At 42.8% G+C, this 16,760-nt stretch overlaps 1 protein-coding gene across 1 annotated transcript in view; it reads right to left on the minus strand.

Moving 5' to 3' along the window:
• Positions 1 to 16,760, minus strand: part of CNTN3 (contactin 3 (plasmacytoma associated)) — a 292,769-nt gene that overhangs the window by 233,280 nt on the left and 42,729 nt on the right. The window contains exon 3 of the mRNA XM_006890641.1: positions 3,299 to 3,474. Within this exon, the coding sequence (XP_006890703.1) occupies positions 3,299 to 3,474 (176 nt within the window). The remainder of the gene's footprint in view (positions 1 to 3,298; positions 3,475 to 16,760) is intronic.

Genomic DNA, 16,760 nt, shown 5'->3' on the forward strand with positions numbered 1-16,760 from the left:
AATAATAATATGTATTTGGAGAAAGTTTCCAGTAAGCAACTGCTTAAAAATGGAGTAATATTTTTGTAAAAATAGAGAACTGAAGACAGGTCATTCTAAGAGGTCTGGTAGCTGACATACAAGAAGATTTTGTCAATTAGAAATCATATAATAAAAATATTTTGACAAAAACAGAAAAATGATAATAGGTAGTTGGGAAAAAAATTTGGCAATGGTATATCTGACAAAGGGCTAGTTTGAAAAATCTATAGAAAGATTCAGCACATCAACTATAAAAGAATAAATAATCCAATTGCAAAATAGGTCAAAGGGATGGGGACAGACGCTTCCCCAACGCAGGCATTCAAGAAGCGAACACACACACAGGGAGATATGTTTCTGATATTAGCTATTAACTCCAAATTATTGCTTTCAAATTGGTTCTGACCCCTAGTGACCCCCATCAGGTTCTGAGGCCATAAACTACACAAGGAGACCAATCATCTCTCTTTCCCAGAGGCACGGGCACATCTGGTCGAGCAGAGAAGTAAATTCTCTAGCAGATCAGCTCGCTTAAGACTCCACCCCCGGAGCCACTGTTTCTGTTAGGGGCCATTGAGTCAAGGACGGCTCACAGCTACACTTGGAACAACAGATCTGAACGCTGTCCTGTCCTGTACTATCCTGTCGTCCTGGACACACTGCGGCGATCGCTGCCCTCACAGTCTCAAGCCACATTGCTGACGGTCTTCCCTTCCTTTGTACACCCTCTACCTTTCCACTATGGAGTAAAGAAGAGCAAAGACAATCAAAGACGTGGACACAATTAGTCCAAACAGTAAGTGACCAGGCAAACCTCAGCCCTGCCAACCCGAGCCTAGAAAATCTAGATGGTGCAGCCCTACCAATACGGACCGCTATGCAACTGATCACATCAGAAGGTCTGACACAGTGGGGCCGAATGTGGAAGGAAACTCAGCACATAAAAAAAGGAATCCGTTTACTGGTGAGACAGGGACTGGCTGAAAACCTGAGACTACTTATTAATACCTTATTAAGCTCTTATCAACACCTTTCAAGCCTGGGACTGAATTCACTCCCGTGGTTCAGTTTTCAGCCAAACAAGAGGTAGAATGAGGTGGTGCCCAACACCAGGGAGGTAAGCGATCCTGACATTCGAGATCAAAAGGACAGCACTGCCTAAGAGCCACGTTCCCAAGGAACAAAGGTTGGAAATGGGATGAACGGGATTGGGGGGTGGGGAAGGGATATGAGCACGCACCCACTAATGTGAAACCCGACGTGTAGAAATGGCGGGTGGAAAACTTATCTGTAAACCTTCACCCAGTTCACATTAGAAAAGAACTAGAAGTATGTATAAAATTATTCATGGTGAAAACATTACATATGGACAATAATACCAGCTTTATACATACTATATAGAAAATGACACAATAACAAGTCAAATAAACAACCCTGAGATCATCAAGATTATGAAGTATAAGGACGTGTAAAGAAGCAAGTAAACTTTAAAATGGAGAGTGAAAGCCTCTACAATATAAGCATGTTGTTGTTAGATGCTGTTGAAGTTGAGTATAACTCATAGTGACCCTGGGAATGACAGATGTGAACCCTGTCCTATCCTGTGCCATCCGGACTATCTAAGATACAGGGGAACCCGTTGTTACAGTCACTGTGTCAATCCACCTTTTTGAGGGGCTTCCCCTGCTTTGCTGATCCCTGCCGCACCCTCAGCCTTCCAAGGACAGCCTTTCCTAGCAGCATGCCCAGAGTATGAGAGATGAAGCTTTCCCGGGCTCTTTTCTAAGGAGCACACTGTCAGCACTTTCCAGGAGATGTGTAAGTCTGGCTAACCAAATAATATACACAAGGCAATTGAAAAAAATTTGAATGCATATAAAGTTGGTTTTTTATTAATTTATTTATAAAGTTATTTTTTTAAAAAAAGGTTAAAACACTTCTATAGATTCAGCCCATACTTTGGACATGTTGTAAGGAGAGACGGGTCGTTGGAGAAGGACATCATGCTTGGGAGGGTGGAGGGACGGCGCAGGAGAGGAAGGCCCTCTATGAGGTGGATTGATTCAGTGACTGGGATAATCAGGATGGGAGTGTCAGAGACAGTGCGATTCGCACAGGACAGAGCGGAGTTTAGGGCTGTTGTACATAGGGTCGCTATGAGTCGCAAGCGACTCGATGGCACATAACAACAACAATAGATTCAGCCCATCACCTGGCGATCCTCCAACAGACCTCTGAGGTTACTAGAAAGTTCTAGAGGGGACTGACTCATCTTGAAGAAAGATCACTTTAGTCCTCTGGTCTTCTTCCAATTTTTCTGCAGCGAGAACAGGAATTTCTCAGGTTGCTCAGTGTTCACCTTGGTTCAATCAGCAGAACACAAACAGGACTTCAAGACCCTGGGCTTACCTGAGGGGAGGAACCCACCGACTCTGGAGTTGGGCAGTGTCTAAAGGAGGTCAACAGTGTCATATTATATGCCTTTGCACTCTTCCGTCCTTAACTTGTTCCAGATAAAATACCCTAACTTGAATATTCCTCACGGACAAAGAGCATATCTCACAGTTTGTTTATATTCTTTCCAGTTTTAACACAGAACAATGTGCACCAGCTGCTCTATAAACATGTCTGTAACCAGTTTCTCTCTCTGACTCTAGGTGATTCTCCACCAGGTACCCACAGCTCGAAGTCCTGTGGGAGGAAACTGGCCATTTCCCCCCCAAGGACAGTTTGTAGATTTGAACCCAAAAGCCCCGCCTTGTGGTCAGCAGTGCATCACCCACAGACCACGCCACCAGAGCTCCCTCCTCCTTGAAACAGAACTCAAGAAAGTAATAAAATACAGCGTGTGCATGCGTGCGCGCGCGCGCGCGCGCACACACACACACACACACACACACACACACACACTCTCTGATCCATGCATTATAAAGAAATCAAAACCAAGCCTACTGAATTTCTTTTGCAACCTATTTTTAAAAAACTCTTTACTAGTTGCAAAAAAGCTGCACTGCAATACCAAAGGTGCAAGGTTCAAATCCACCAGATGGTCTGCTGGAGATGGAGAGGCAATCGCCTCCTGTGCCAGTCGGATCCGATTCGAAAGTACATGAAAATAAAATAAGTAAAATTAAAACCGAAAACACAGAAACACAACAAAACTCTTTTTTTATGTTAATATAGCACAGGCACTGTTTCAAAAATTCAATATGATCACATGCATAAGTTACATATTTTAAAAACATTGATATTTCTAGATGTGTGGACATAAACTTACAGGCAAACTGGAGTTTAGCTTCTCTGCTGACAACAGTTCCATGCAAGTTTGTTGCAAAGCATTGGTAGCTTCCTATGTCCCAATTTCTGCTGGGATTCATAACCACAAGATTTCCACCGTTCAGTTTATAACGATAGTCCAAACTCAGATCAATATCACTTCCATTCAGCTGCCATCTGTAAAACAAATTACAAGGATTTTTTCCCCCTTCTCAGTATATTTTTACAAACTGTATCACATCCACTTTCAGCATGATTCTTCTTATTAATAAAAGATAATATATACATTATGCAAGAGTTACATGATGGAAGATCAAATACAATCACATGTTTATCAAAAGCAAAAGGTTAAAGTACACATCTAGAAGTCAAACGTTTTTAAGACGCTTGTCAGAAGAGCTGAGAATGAGTTTGCTTGTTCACTGGATGGAAAACAGGCAAGGTACACAGAAGGGAAGATCAAGTACAAGGTTACAGCAGTTACACCACACTTTGGGCCGATCTCTTACCAACAGTGAAGGGCGAAGCCCATTTGTCTCTGATTTATCTGGAGTGACTAAGCACATTTAATTAGTTAAGTGGAAAATCTGTCTGGGTAAATGGTTATCCCCAAGGCTCTCCCCACCGTTCCGAGGCATCTCTGTGAGTCGAAAAACTATCCAGAGGTTGGAAAATGCAACATACTTGCTGATTAGATCCCCAAGGGGGAAAAATGGGAAGAAGAAGCTGTTTTTTAAAAGTAAAGTTTTTCCAGAAGTTTTAAAATAGTAAATATACTTTCTTTATCAAAGTAGACGGCACTTAACAATAACATCAATATAGAGAGTTATCAGCTGCCCTAGTGGAAAGTGATGCTACCAAGCCAAAGGTGGGTGACTCTAATCCACGGCCCTCAGGCCTGTTTCTCATTGTATTTGTTCAAACATTCTTCTAGGTCATATAGCCCTGGTGTGTCCACTTGCCATAGGGCAGTAACTTGTGGTTGCTGTGAAGCTGAACATTGTGACACTGCTGTGTCAAATGCCTGAATGGTTAACCATGGTGGACAGTGTTTGGTGGAGCATCCACTTCCGTAATAGCTTGCCTCCGGAAACCCTATGAACCTGGGGAAAGGATGAATGTCACTCAAGTGTTGAGGACTTTCGTTCATAGGGTCGCTATGAGTCGCCTAAGACTCAACAGCACTCAACAACAACAACAACAGATGTCACTACTGAAAAAAAAATCTGTTCTTTTCCAACAATCTCAAGAGCACAGTTACTGTGTACCTTAGGGCATCTCCGTCCACAAAGACAGCTCTGGTGGCTTAGTGGGAAGGAGTTGCACTGCCAACCTAAAGACAAGCCGTTCAAATCCACCAGCTGCTTCACAGTAGAAAGACTGACTGCCTCTGAAAACATGCTGGAGGATCAGCTGTGAGTTGGTCCTGACTCAGTGGTACATAACAACCACCACCTCTGAAAGTCCACATTCTTACAAAAAATTCATATTCCCGTCACTTACTTAAAGTTTTACCACAATGTTCCTCACAATTACTCTCAGATTAAAATGATCTTGAAAAGTATATGCACAATAGCTAACAGAATCCCCATTTTATTGATGGAGATTCAAAAAAGTAGAAATTGAATGAGTTGTCAATTGTTATAAACTCTTAATTGGCTGGATCACATTTAAAATGTATTTGCATTTTAGTCCAGTTCTTCACATATGGCAAAGGCTATCTAAAAACAGCTGTATTTCTTTGGAAAATATTTAATAACATGTAAATTTTATATACAACTTAAAGAGTTTCATAATGTAAAAATTACCTCCAACATGAAAATAAATAAGGTGGAATAAAGTGGATATAGCTGTAAAAATGGATGAATTTTTTAAAGCAGAGAAATCTTACACATCTCTTATGAAAAACAGTATGAAAGCAAATTAAAGTGAACATAATATCATTAATATAATGGTTTTAGACATATTCATTATGTAGTAATCGTACTTTAAATTAGGTGAAAATGGTAAAGAACAACCCAAGAGATCAGACATTTCTCGTGGAAAGAGTAGAAAGTGTGGGGGAAGAACAGGGAAAAGATTTCATTTCTCAAACTGAGTCGTGGACTTATAGATGTTCATCATTATACTTCACCGACCATGCTGGTCAATTTTTGTATATAAAATATAATTAGCTTTCAGTGATGAGAAAGAATCGAACTCACTACTGTCAAGGAAGTTCCAATTCAAAGAGACATTGCATTGGGGTCTCTGTACGACTCAACGAGAGAAGACTGGCTCTTCTTTCTCCCAGCGAGCAGCAGAGAATTTTCCTCACCACATACACAGCCTTTCAGGAAGCAATGAAACACCTACAACTAGGTCACCAGAGCTGGTACCACAGCACTTAGCGTGTCTGTCTACCAGTCAGAAAGCTAGTGGTTTGAATCCACCAGCTGTTCCAAGGGAGAAAGATGGATAGCCTCCTCCTGTAAAAATATCCACTGTGAGAAGCCTGATGAGGGCTGCAATGAATCTCAATTAACTCAAAGGCAGTGGCTATTTTAATGATGATAAAACAACCCAATTCATTGCCATTGAGTCAAAACTGACTCCGCTAGCCTTGCACTGGGATTCTGAGGCTGTAAATCACTCAGCAGGAGACTGTCCATCTTCCTCTCACAAGCAGCAGGTGGGTCTGAACAGTCAGAGACCTCAGGCTTTGAAATTAGCAACTCGACTCCTTAAGGACTATAAAAACTAGTACATTTATACATTTAATCCTCAGTGCTCAATACATTTTATCATTTACTCATTTCATGTCTTGATTTGTCTTTGACAGAGTAGCCTCCCAGCTAAAAAGTAACAATTCGACTGAGAGCACAGTAAACACAAAATTAAAAGGGAGAAAAAAAGACCCACAATACAATGTAAGGCTCAATTCTTTTGTTCTGAACTTAAAAGAGCAAAACCAGAAAGGAATGGAACAAGCCGGAACTTCCTCCCGCTGGTTTTTGTTTTGCTTTGTTGTAAACAATTCTCTGATGGTACCCTTGAGGGTGGGTCTTTATTTTGCAAGACACATTTTGGATCACCCTTACTTCTATTTTAACTTTAACTCTGCTTCTAGAATGCTGAAGTCAAACCACTTCTTAAAAGGCCTTCACCAAACAAAACAAAATGAACAAAAAAGAAACCAACAAAAATGCACCAATTCATCAATTCAAATATAACTGTCAGCAACTCTTCATGTTTCAGATTAAAACTGCACCCACACAGAGATCAGAGGCCGACTGCTGAGGACAGATCACCAGCATTTCCCTGAGGCCTCAGAGGTTGGGCTGGAAACACCAATTGCTCCATGAATAGCGAGTGCTTCACCCAGAGACTCCACCCTCACCTCATTCCTGCCAAACCCAGGACTAGAGAAGGTCCTCAGAGGGAAGAGGATAAAGTCACCCATGCCTGTTCCCCCTCTGAATATCCAGTACTATCGCTGGACGGTCCAGACCGAGGACCAGCACCACTGTCCCTACATGAAAATCTGATATAAATGCAGCCCTGGGGGCCTACTCTAGATCTGCTGAGTGAGAGTGCTTCTCAGAGAAGTCTCCAGGTGTTTAATACAGACAATTCAAGTCGATAAAAATTAGTCTATATCAAGCAAGCATGGCTGGCCTGTATCAGGACATAGGCTAATTTAAAACAAATGGAATCAAACACAACTTCCCCCTCTTGACTTAGCCCGCTCCATACTCATCAGCTTCTGTAAGCAAGCTTTTCCATGCTCGAATCAAAGCCTCTCTGTCTTCCTCTCCAACCTCACAGTTATCATCAACCAGACTCACCATCTTCCATGCAGGAGACGGGAGGTCAGTGTCAAGCACGCCCACATCACGCACGGTCACTGGTCAGTGAAGACTTTAATGTCACTGTGATACTCAACAGTTTCGATGCAGCTTCCAGACAAAAACGGAGCAGGAAGAAAGGCCTGGCACCCACTTGCTAAAATCACCCCATAAGAACTCTGTGGCTCACACAGACCCGCTAAGTGTTAAACCAGGGTTAAAGGTGGTGCAGGAGCTGGGCACAGTGGGTCCTCTCAGCAAGTGTGGGTCATCGTGAGCCGAGGGCTGACTCAGCCTCAACTAACAGCAACAGCTACCACATGGCTGGCAACTTTCCAGATTCTCAACAACAAAGAAGAAGTGGTGAACAAGATTTCCAGTTTCACGGAACTAACATTTTTATGGGGACTTTTTTCCTAATCTCTTAATTCTTGTTCTTCTTCTTTTTTTTTTAATGAAAATCCAAGTCCCAGTATAATGAAAAGAAATGGGGTTTGTACCAAGTTGCTGTTATGTGTTGTCGAGTCGCTTGAGACTCATAGCGAACCTTTGTACAAGAGTTCTAAATGCTGCTCTATCCTGTGCCAACTTCATGTCCTTGGAAAGGGATGACGTGTTTGGGAGAGTAGAGGGACAGCACAGGAGAGGAAGAATCTCGATGAGATGGTACCAAGTACTCATTGGTTTATAGGTTACATCCATCTCTCACTGGTTAGATGGTGTTACTGTTATGTGCAATCAAGTTGCCTGTGACTCATACGGCCTCTGTGTACAACATCTCTGAACTCTGCCCCATTCTGAGCCAGCCTCACCGTCTCTGACACACCTACTCCCATTATCCCAGTTACTAAGTCAATCCATCTCATCTGGGTCTTCCTCTCTTGCACTGTCCCTCCATCCTTCCAAGTATGATGTCTTCCTTAAAAGTCTGGTCCCCTCAGCCACATGGCCAAAGTAAGTGAGATGGAGCTTCAAAATTCTTGCCTATAATGAGACGCTTGGTTTCACCCTCTCCAGGAAAGACCCATTTGTTCTCTTTGCGATCCATGGTATGTTCAAGACTCTTCTCTAGCACCACAATTCAAAGGCACTGATTCTTCTTCTGTCAGATGACTGTTTAGATGATGATGGCCAAATTACTTAACTCTCCTAAACCTACCCTTTAAATACATAAATTCTGTTGTTTGTGCCGTTGAGTTGGAACCGACTCAGCGGACCCTGCAGCTGGTTTTCAGAGGCTGTGAATTTCATGGGAGGAGACTGTCCATCTTTTTTTCCTGTGGAGTATCTGGTAGGTTGAACTTCCTGCCTATAAATTGTCAATGCAACTCCTCAACCAGTAAGCGATCAGAAGTTTTATATAAAATAAGAATATGACATTTTTCTTAAAAGGTTGTTCTCTAGATTTTTGCAAAGCCATTATTTGAATGATTGGGACATGACAGACCTTCTACAAACAGGCAAACCATGCGTGGGGGTGTGGGCAGAGGCTCTGTCAAAGCCCAGAGGTACAAAAGCCATCTGTCCACTTTGGTTTTCTCATTGTCTCTATTCCTATCATTCATATTGGTCATGATGAACCTGCTTGATTCAGTGTTTCTGGAAATCATCTCTCATGTGGAACAAACTATACTTCTCACATATGGTTGGTTTGTATTTTTTTTTTCCTTCCCTGAAAGGTCCGCCAATAGCTGGACAAAGCACAGGCCAGACTTGACCTTCAAAGAATACATATATGACAGTAAACCACAAGTGTGTGGGTTTGATTTTTAAGCAGTAAATGGTCTGTCAGTTACTTAGGAGCTAAATGCTGACAGGAGGGAGGAAGTTGCTAAACAAATTGGGAAAGACGCCATTCACATCCCCCAGGTTTGAATGGAAGACTCTTGTAACAAAGGGTACTTGCCATTTTGTTACCTACAAAATACATTTTATAGGGAAGGAAAATGATTTTAACTTTGGAGTTACAATGTTTATGGCCTGACTAAGCATGCTAGATAGCTTCATTTGAAAATTATGGGGTTTGTGTTTAGCTGATGAATAATAAACATACAGTGGCAAAGTAGAAAACTGTGCAGCTAAATAAAAATATGGAAAAGCACTTCTGCATATCTATTTAATAGCTGCAAAGATTTAAGAGGCCATAAAATATGTGAAAGTATACTTTATTTCAGTAAACAGCTAACATCTAAAAGCCATCATTCCAAAGTTTTGACTAAAGAACTGAAATGGAAAAGATTTGTTTCATTACATTTAAATGTTTCTCACTTCCTTTAGCAAGGTCTTCGTCATACATACACAATTTCTAAATTATTTCTGTATGTGAAAAACCAAAAAAATGTTCTATTTTAAATATGCTTCCACTCTGCCAAAGGCATTCACACATTTGTTTTAGTAAACTTTTCGAAACTAAGATTTACTAAGGTACTTTGAAGAATGATTATTTTCTTTTACTTCAACCAATATAATTGTTCCTTTCTGTCCTAACACTACCCATCATTAAATAGAATTCTTCCCCAGGTGATATAAAATTTCTCATTATCTTATTAAACATTGATTGTTTTCCCCCTTGCTGAAGGTGGTTTTGAATTCATAAAGACTGTGTTTATTTAAACTTCTCAAAGTATTAGCAACCCTGGACCTGGGATTCCAAGGGTTACTCTATACCCGAAACTATTTCTAACTTATTTACGGGTCCTCCTTATGAACCGACCCCTATAAAGTCTGCAATATTAGAAATCTGAAGTGAATACAATTGGTCACTACTTTATGACATGGAGCAAAGAATTATAATTATTATTGTTACTGTATGGGAGAGTCTGCTGTTAGGGACCTCTCCAAACTACTGAAGAACAATGGTGTCTCTCTGGAGACTAAGGTGCATCTGATACAGGCCATGGTCTTCGCAATCACCTGTTATGCATCAGAGAGTTGGACAATGACTAAGGAGGATAGAAGGAGAATTGATGACTTTGAGCTGTGGTGCTAGAGAAGAGTATTGAATGTACCATGGACTGCTAGGAAAACAGATTCACCCTGGAAAGGGTCAAACTGAGTGGCTCCTTGGAGGCAAGGATTCTGAGGCTCCGTCTAACATATTTTGGACATGTTGTAAGGAGTGACAGGTCCTTGGAGAGGGTCATCATGCTTTGGTAGGGTGGAGGGACAGTGCAGGAGGGGAAGGCCTTCTATGAGGTGGATTGATTCAGTGACTGGGGTAATTGGGATGGGTGTATCAGAGACGGTGCGATTGGCACAGGACAGAGCAGAGTTTAGGGCTGTTGTACATAGGGTCGCTATGAATCGCAAGCGACTCAACGGCACATAACAACAACAACAACAACAAAAACATTGTAAAATACACTTCGGTGTATCAGCAGTTTCGTTAATGTATATGTTATATGCCAATGAGTAGAAACTGACTCATAGCTGATTCTCCAGCAGGTTTTCAGAGACTGGAAATCACAAAGGAATAGAATGCCCATCTTTTTTTCTCAGAGCAGCTGGTGGATTTGAACCAGCTGCCTTCTGGTTAGCAGTGCAACTCCCCACCCACCAGGTCACCAGAACTCTACAGGAGGGTCCCTAAGGCCAAGTCCACTGCCACCAAGTCATGTTGGACTGACAGTGTTCCTCCATCGGGTGTCTGAGACTGAATTGACAGGGAGGAGACTACCCACATTTCTCCAGAGCAGCCTCTGGTGGACTGGAAGCACTGAGCATGGGGGCCTTTGAGTTAAGAGTGCAGCACGCTATGCACTGAACCACCAGGGAATCCCTGGCATAACACTGCAGACTAAGAAAAATGGACATTAGAAGTGAGATGGACCTGACTTAACACGAAATTCAAAGTAAGGACAGATTCAGGAATGGAATCTGTTTATTATCTGGGAACTGACTGAACCAAGAAACAAAGCCATACACTTAGATGGCAAAGTGTAGACACACCCACAGTATGTATGGTGGCTGTCCTTAATTGAGGTGGGGTCAGCCTGACTCAGGGGTGCCCCACGTACAATGGAACACACTGCCTGTCCCTGCACCATCCCCAAGATCAATGGTGGGTCTGTTGACCATGACGCACAGAGATGTTATTGGCTGATTCTCAAAAACGACTTGCCAATCCTTGCTTCCTCCCCTGTCTAAGCATGGACACTGCTGAGATCTACTCAGTCTCACTGCTAACCAGCCCCCCCGCATTGACAGATTGCGGGGGGGACATGTCCAGCTTGACGTGGCCTGGGCTTTAACCTCACCAGCTGCACAGAATGCAATTTCTGCATCCCAGCCCTCCACAGCCCCAGCCTGACTACAGACCTGCTCATCCGTCATTTATATAAGATGCATTGAGGAAAACAAAGGATCATACTCAGCACCTTCTTTCACAAATAAGGGTCTAATAAATCCAGAAACTTGACTCATTTTCTCTGTGAGATTTGTAATCCAACAGTTCAGGGCTCATGAACACAACACTTTGTCGTAAAGCGTGACAGGGAAACGACAGAAGCAGGCCATCAATTTGGGAACGTTTTAGCGGCAGATATTGCCTGTTATTCCACACATTCACAATCCACTGTGAAAGTTATCGATTTCTACTTTTCTCAGAAAACTTTGCAGTACGCTAGGAGCCCTGAGTGAAGTCTCCAGAGGAAATCTGTTTGAAATATGGAAATAGTTGGGAAGTTCGTAACAAACGTATCTGCATACCCAAATCCTACCTCGGAAGGCTCGGAGCAGCGAGCTGAGGAGGAGGAGGAGGAGGAGGCGGCGGCGGCGGCCAGCCTGGCCCCTGGGGCTCCACGCAGCACCATGCCAGTCGGAGAGCATCTGCACTGTGTTCTAGGGAGAGACTAATCTTGCAGCCTGGGCTTGGTGGTAAATGTCACAAGATTTAAGTACCTTTGCATAATCACCGTGTTGTAATGCTCCTGAATGATCTTGTAAGTTCGCCTTCAGCCTTTGGTGTTCACTGTTCATTCTAAGTTCAGATTTGCTTTTTAAATCCACAAGTGAGGAGAGATTTTGCATGTCACAGATCTGTGGGTTCTTGGGCAAGGAGTTCTCATGTTCTCTTACTGTCTGGGGGTGCAGGGCTGTATAGGAATCTGCTCTGGGGATGGCAAGCAGAGGAAAATACTTGGTACCAGACTCAGAAGTATTAGTTACTGGCCCAACTGAGGGGCAGAGCCCTGGGCAGGCCACTTCTTCATCTTAGGTGCAACCCCTGCTGGCCAAAAGCTTGTCATGTAGAGCAAGTGAACAAAGGAGATCAGATATAATGGAATACAGGGTGGGTACAGTTCTGACAAAACTGCACTTCAGAGATTTCAAATACAATTTCTTTAAAACCGTACGTATGCTCTTGGGCCACCAATTTTTAAATCTTGGATATAAAGGATAAACTGCTTGATACTGGCAGTATTGTAAAGCTTGTAGTTATTACTTCTAAACGACAAAAACATGTAATTGTTACTTCCAGGGCATAAGCTTAAATATTAACGGCTGGGTGTGTATGGATCACTACCTCTCAATACAACAAACAAGCCATGGATCCACATGTATAAACCCAAATGTGCCCAACCGTGAATCACATGACTACAGAGAAGAAGGCAGCAGAACACATTTCCTCTATTAACAGAGTTAGAAGGGGCTCTGGAAAGCCTACAGGCTTATAAGCTCCTCCCCTGGTCCCTGACTGTTTTAAACCTTGCCAGCTTTTCACCATTTGGCATGATAGCACATGAGAGGGGCTCCCAGGCGTTTCCTGAAAGGATGACCTAGTTCTGCACTGTCCTTAAGCCCTTTTTCTGCTCCAGCCATAGCTGACCTCCAGCCAGAGACGCTGCTATTATTGCTGCTGGTGTGGGCCACTGAGTCGATGTTAATGCAGAAAAAACATGACAGAGAAGAGTTTGCCCTCAGACTTTCTTAGGCGAGGATCCAAACAGGGAGTTCATTTCCAGGTCGATGCACAGGTCTTCTTCTCCAATGGAGAGGCTGACTCACTAACCTGTTGGTAACGAGTAAACCCTTTGCCACTGTGCCGATCATCTTCCTCACCTACGGTCATCCATTGTGTCCCTAAGTGTCTCAGAAATAAGGACTTAACCTATTACCATTTTCACTCATCAGACGAAAACTCAATACAAAACCTGGTTCCAAGTCAATTCCAACTCTAGTGACCTTGTGGGGCTGAGAAGAACTGGCCACCGGGATTGCTAGGCTTTAAGCCTTTATGAAAGCAGACGGTCTCCTGTGTTGCTGAAGAACAGCTGGGGAATTACAAGCAGCCAGCACTGTGGTTGGCATTCTCATGCTTAGTCCATCCAGCTGCCAGGCTGCCTTTTTACCTTACCCGTTATCATTCGTTTAGCATATTAATTGTTATTAGATAAAGCAGCTTGGTGGGCTTGGGGCTGGTGAAGACTGTGAGAACGACACAGGCTGGGGAAGGTTCTGATCTGTTCCTCATGGGGTCGAGGGTGACTAACGGACAGCAACACAGCAGCTGACACAGGATCAACAATACGGAACAACAACTACACACGTAAACATGAGCTTATCTTGTTTGTTACATTCAAGGCACTGAGCTCCACACCTGGAATTCTCCATGAATTTGACTGCAAGGTTAGAGAACTTGGTCCTTTAAAATGAAAATGAACAAAACGGAAAAGAAATTGCATGGCCTCGGGTGATTTCAAAAAACAATGTCAGAATATGACTCACTTCGCAATCTATACTTCTGTATGCAATCTGGTCAGGAAAATGCAAATATAAACAATATTCTAGAGAAAGAAACCCACACAAATGTCCCATTCTAGACATCAACATATAACAAGGCAAAGAGAGAAAAATAATTTGCTGAAACATTTTGGGGGCTGAAATTGGGTTTGGGAAATGTGCCCACACTAAATACTTGTTAAATCAACAGACAATACTTTATTTGGGGTCTGACAGGAAAATTAGGAATTTAATCACAGAAGCAATTTGTGGTTTTGGATGCAGCTTTCAAGTTAATAAGCAAATGCATTTGTGTTCAAATGCAATGTTTGTTAATATGTTTACTGAAGTGATGAGAATAATTGCAGCCCTTAAAAGAATGAATGTCTGAATTTGCATATTCAATACTTTATCCAAAAATAACTAGTTAGGCTTCAGCAATAATTGCTGAAGATACAAATGAGTTAAGTTGTGAGGCTGTGTTTTTAGAAACTGAGTTCTATAAAAGTCTTTCATTACACAGATTCCCTATTTTTCATTCATTGATAAATGTTAAATTGTATTAAAAATATAAAGAACAGAAGAAATTAGAACTACTATTAAATTAAAAGGAACTGTTCAGTCATATGATAAAAGCTTAGCTTCAACTGACTGATTATTGTCACAAAGTTACTCAAAGAAGAATTAGAGTTGTTTACTTCCGCCTTCTCGGGTCCATCTTCTCTTTCTGGTAATAGCTGCTGCATTTGCTTTTCCGTTGGTAAGGTCATGCCTTACTTGACTCCAAAGTTTAAGCCTGCTGGCACTGAGTTAGATGGGTAAATACTGTCCCGAGCACCCCTATGTAACTGAGTAAAACTGCCTCAGACCCTGGAGATAGTCCAAGGCTGTAACTCTTTATAGGGGCAGACAGCACATCTGTCTCCCATGGAATGACTGGTGGGTTTGACTCTTTGGTGAGCAGTTTGATGGTTTAAACAGCGCAGCGCAGTACAGCACCAGTTACATGATCTGTTACTGTCATTCACTCTTGTCCTTTATAAGATCTATTGTCGTTCATTCCTATTGAGTTGGAACTGACTCATAGCAGGTTCTCAGAGGATGTAAATCACATGGGATGAGATTGCACATCTTCTTCCCATTGAGCAGCTACTGCATTCGAACCACCAGCCTTTGAGTTGGTAGTGCAACTTCTTCCCTACTACGCCACTGGAGTCTTCTTTCCATGACCAAGACGTGGACAGTCTGAGCAGTCGTGCAGACCAAAGAAGAAAAGAAATGATGCCTTTGAACTGCAATGTTGGGACAGCCCAGTATTGAACACACCATGGACGCCAAAAAGAGAAACTATTTTTCTTAGAAGTGAGGATGCTGCAATTTTTTTTTAAATTTTATTTTTATTATTTTGTGTGTGTGTACCATCAAATAGAATCTAACTGGTACAAGAGGAGATTGTCCTTCCTTCTCCAGCAAGAGCGTCTGGTGGATTCAAACAACTTTCCTCTGGGATTACAGTGTAGCTTCTAAAGGATGGTGAGATTTTTGCTTCACATACTTGGACACATTATCAGGAGGACCACACCTGGGAAGGGCATATGTCTTATAAGGAAATCATACTCTTTCGATGGGATTGTAAAATGGTACCACCGCTCTGGAAGGTAGTTTGACATTTCCTCAGAAAGCTGAACACAGAAATTCTTATTACCGAGCTATTCCACTGCTTGGAATATACCCCGAGAAAACGGGAACAGAGGCACAAATGGAGGCTTGTACACCAACGTTCATAGCAGTGCTATTCACCATCACAAGAACATGGAAACAGCCCAAATGTCCAACCACAGTTGAATGAGTAATTAGGATACATTCACAGGATGGACTACTACGCAGCACTTAGGAACAGATTTTGTTAATCACTATCTAACTTGGGAGGAACTAGACAGCATTATGTTGAGTGAACTAACTCAGTCCCATAAGGACAAATACTGTGTAAGATCATTATTGTAGGAATAGATAACTAGTCAAATGTGTGCAAGGATCCAAGGAGGGGAGGGGAGAACACAGGGGTGAGGAGACTGGAGAGCATAATCATGGAGACGCACGATTTGTTGGGTGGGAGGAGGAGGGGGGTAAAGAAATGGGAAAGATCCAGTGTGAAAACAATGTGTACGAATTTTTAAAGTAAATCAGTATAAAATTAAAAAAGTTTATAGTATTAAAAGATCATTGAATGGATAAAAAAAACATAAAAGGTGGTGAGTTATAAACCAGGAAGACCTTCAGTGAGGTCGACTGACAAAGTGCCTGGCACGATGCGCTCAGGACCAACAACTGTGGCACAGGACCAGGTGGTGCTTCCTTCTGCCAGGCGTGGCCAGGCTGTCACGAGTCACCTGAAGGCATCTCCCAGAATCCGTGAGGGTGGCTCCAGTGACGTAACACGTGCTCGGTCATCTTTATATACGCCTGCCTGTCACCCTGTGGGGCGAGGGTGGGGGGGAGCGCAGCTACAGCGAACACCTTCCAAACTACCATGTGGGCACGTGGATGTCCCCAGGACACAGGACTGTCCCACCTGCTCTGAGGGGCGGGGGCCTCCACAGTAAGAGACAGCTGTGTATTTTCTCCTCCAGAGTCTCTGTTGGGTTCAAACCACTGACCTCGCAGTCTGCTGCCCAGCATGTGAGCGGCACACCAGCTGGCTCCTTGAGCCTTTTGCAACAGCAGACACCTAACCTTCACGGTTTTCCCCGCTGCTGACTGCTGGTAATAATAGTCATGTTCTCATTCCACTTTCCCCCTGACACTAATCTGGGGCTCTGATGCCATCAGTGGGAGCAATGTCCTCTTTTCCCAGGTGACATCAGGGGGAGGGTGGGGGATGGATATGCCAGGAGGGGTGGTCAGCCATTTTTATAT

Source organism: Elephantulus edwardii, unplaced genomic scaffold, assembly GCF_000299155.1.
Source record: "Elephantulus edwardii isolate Elephantulus edwardi_28Jun2011 unplaced genomic scaffold, EleEdw1.0 scaffold00091, whole genome shotgun sequence".
Taxonomy (NCBI): domain Eukaryota; kingdom Metazoa; phylum Chordata; class Mammalia; order Macroscelidea; family Macroscelididae; genus Elephantulus; species Elephantulus edwardii.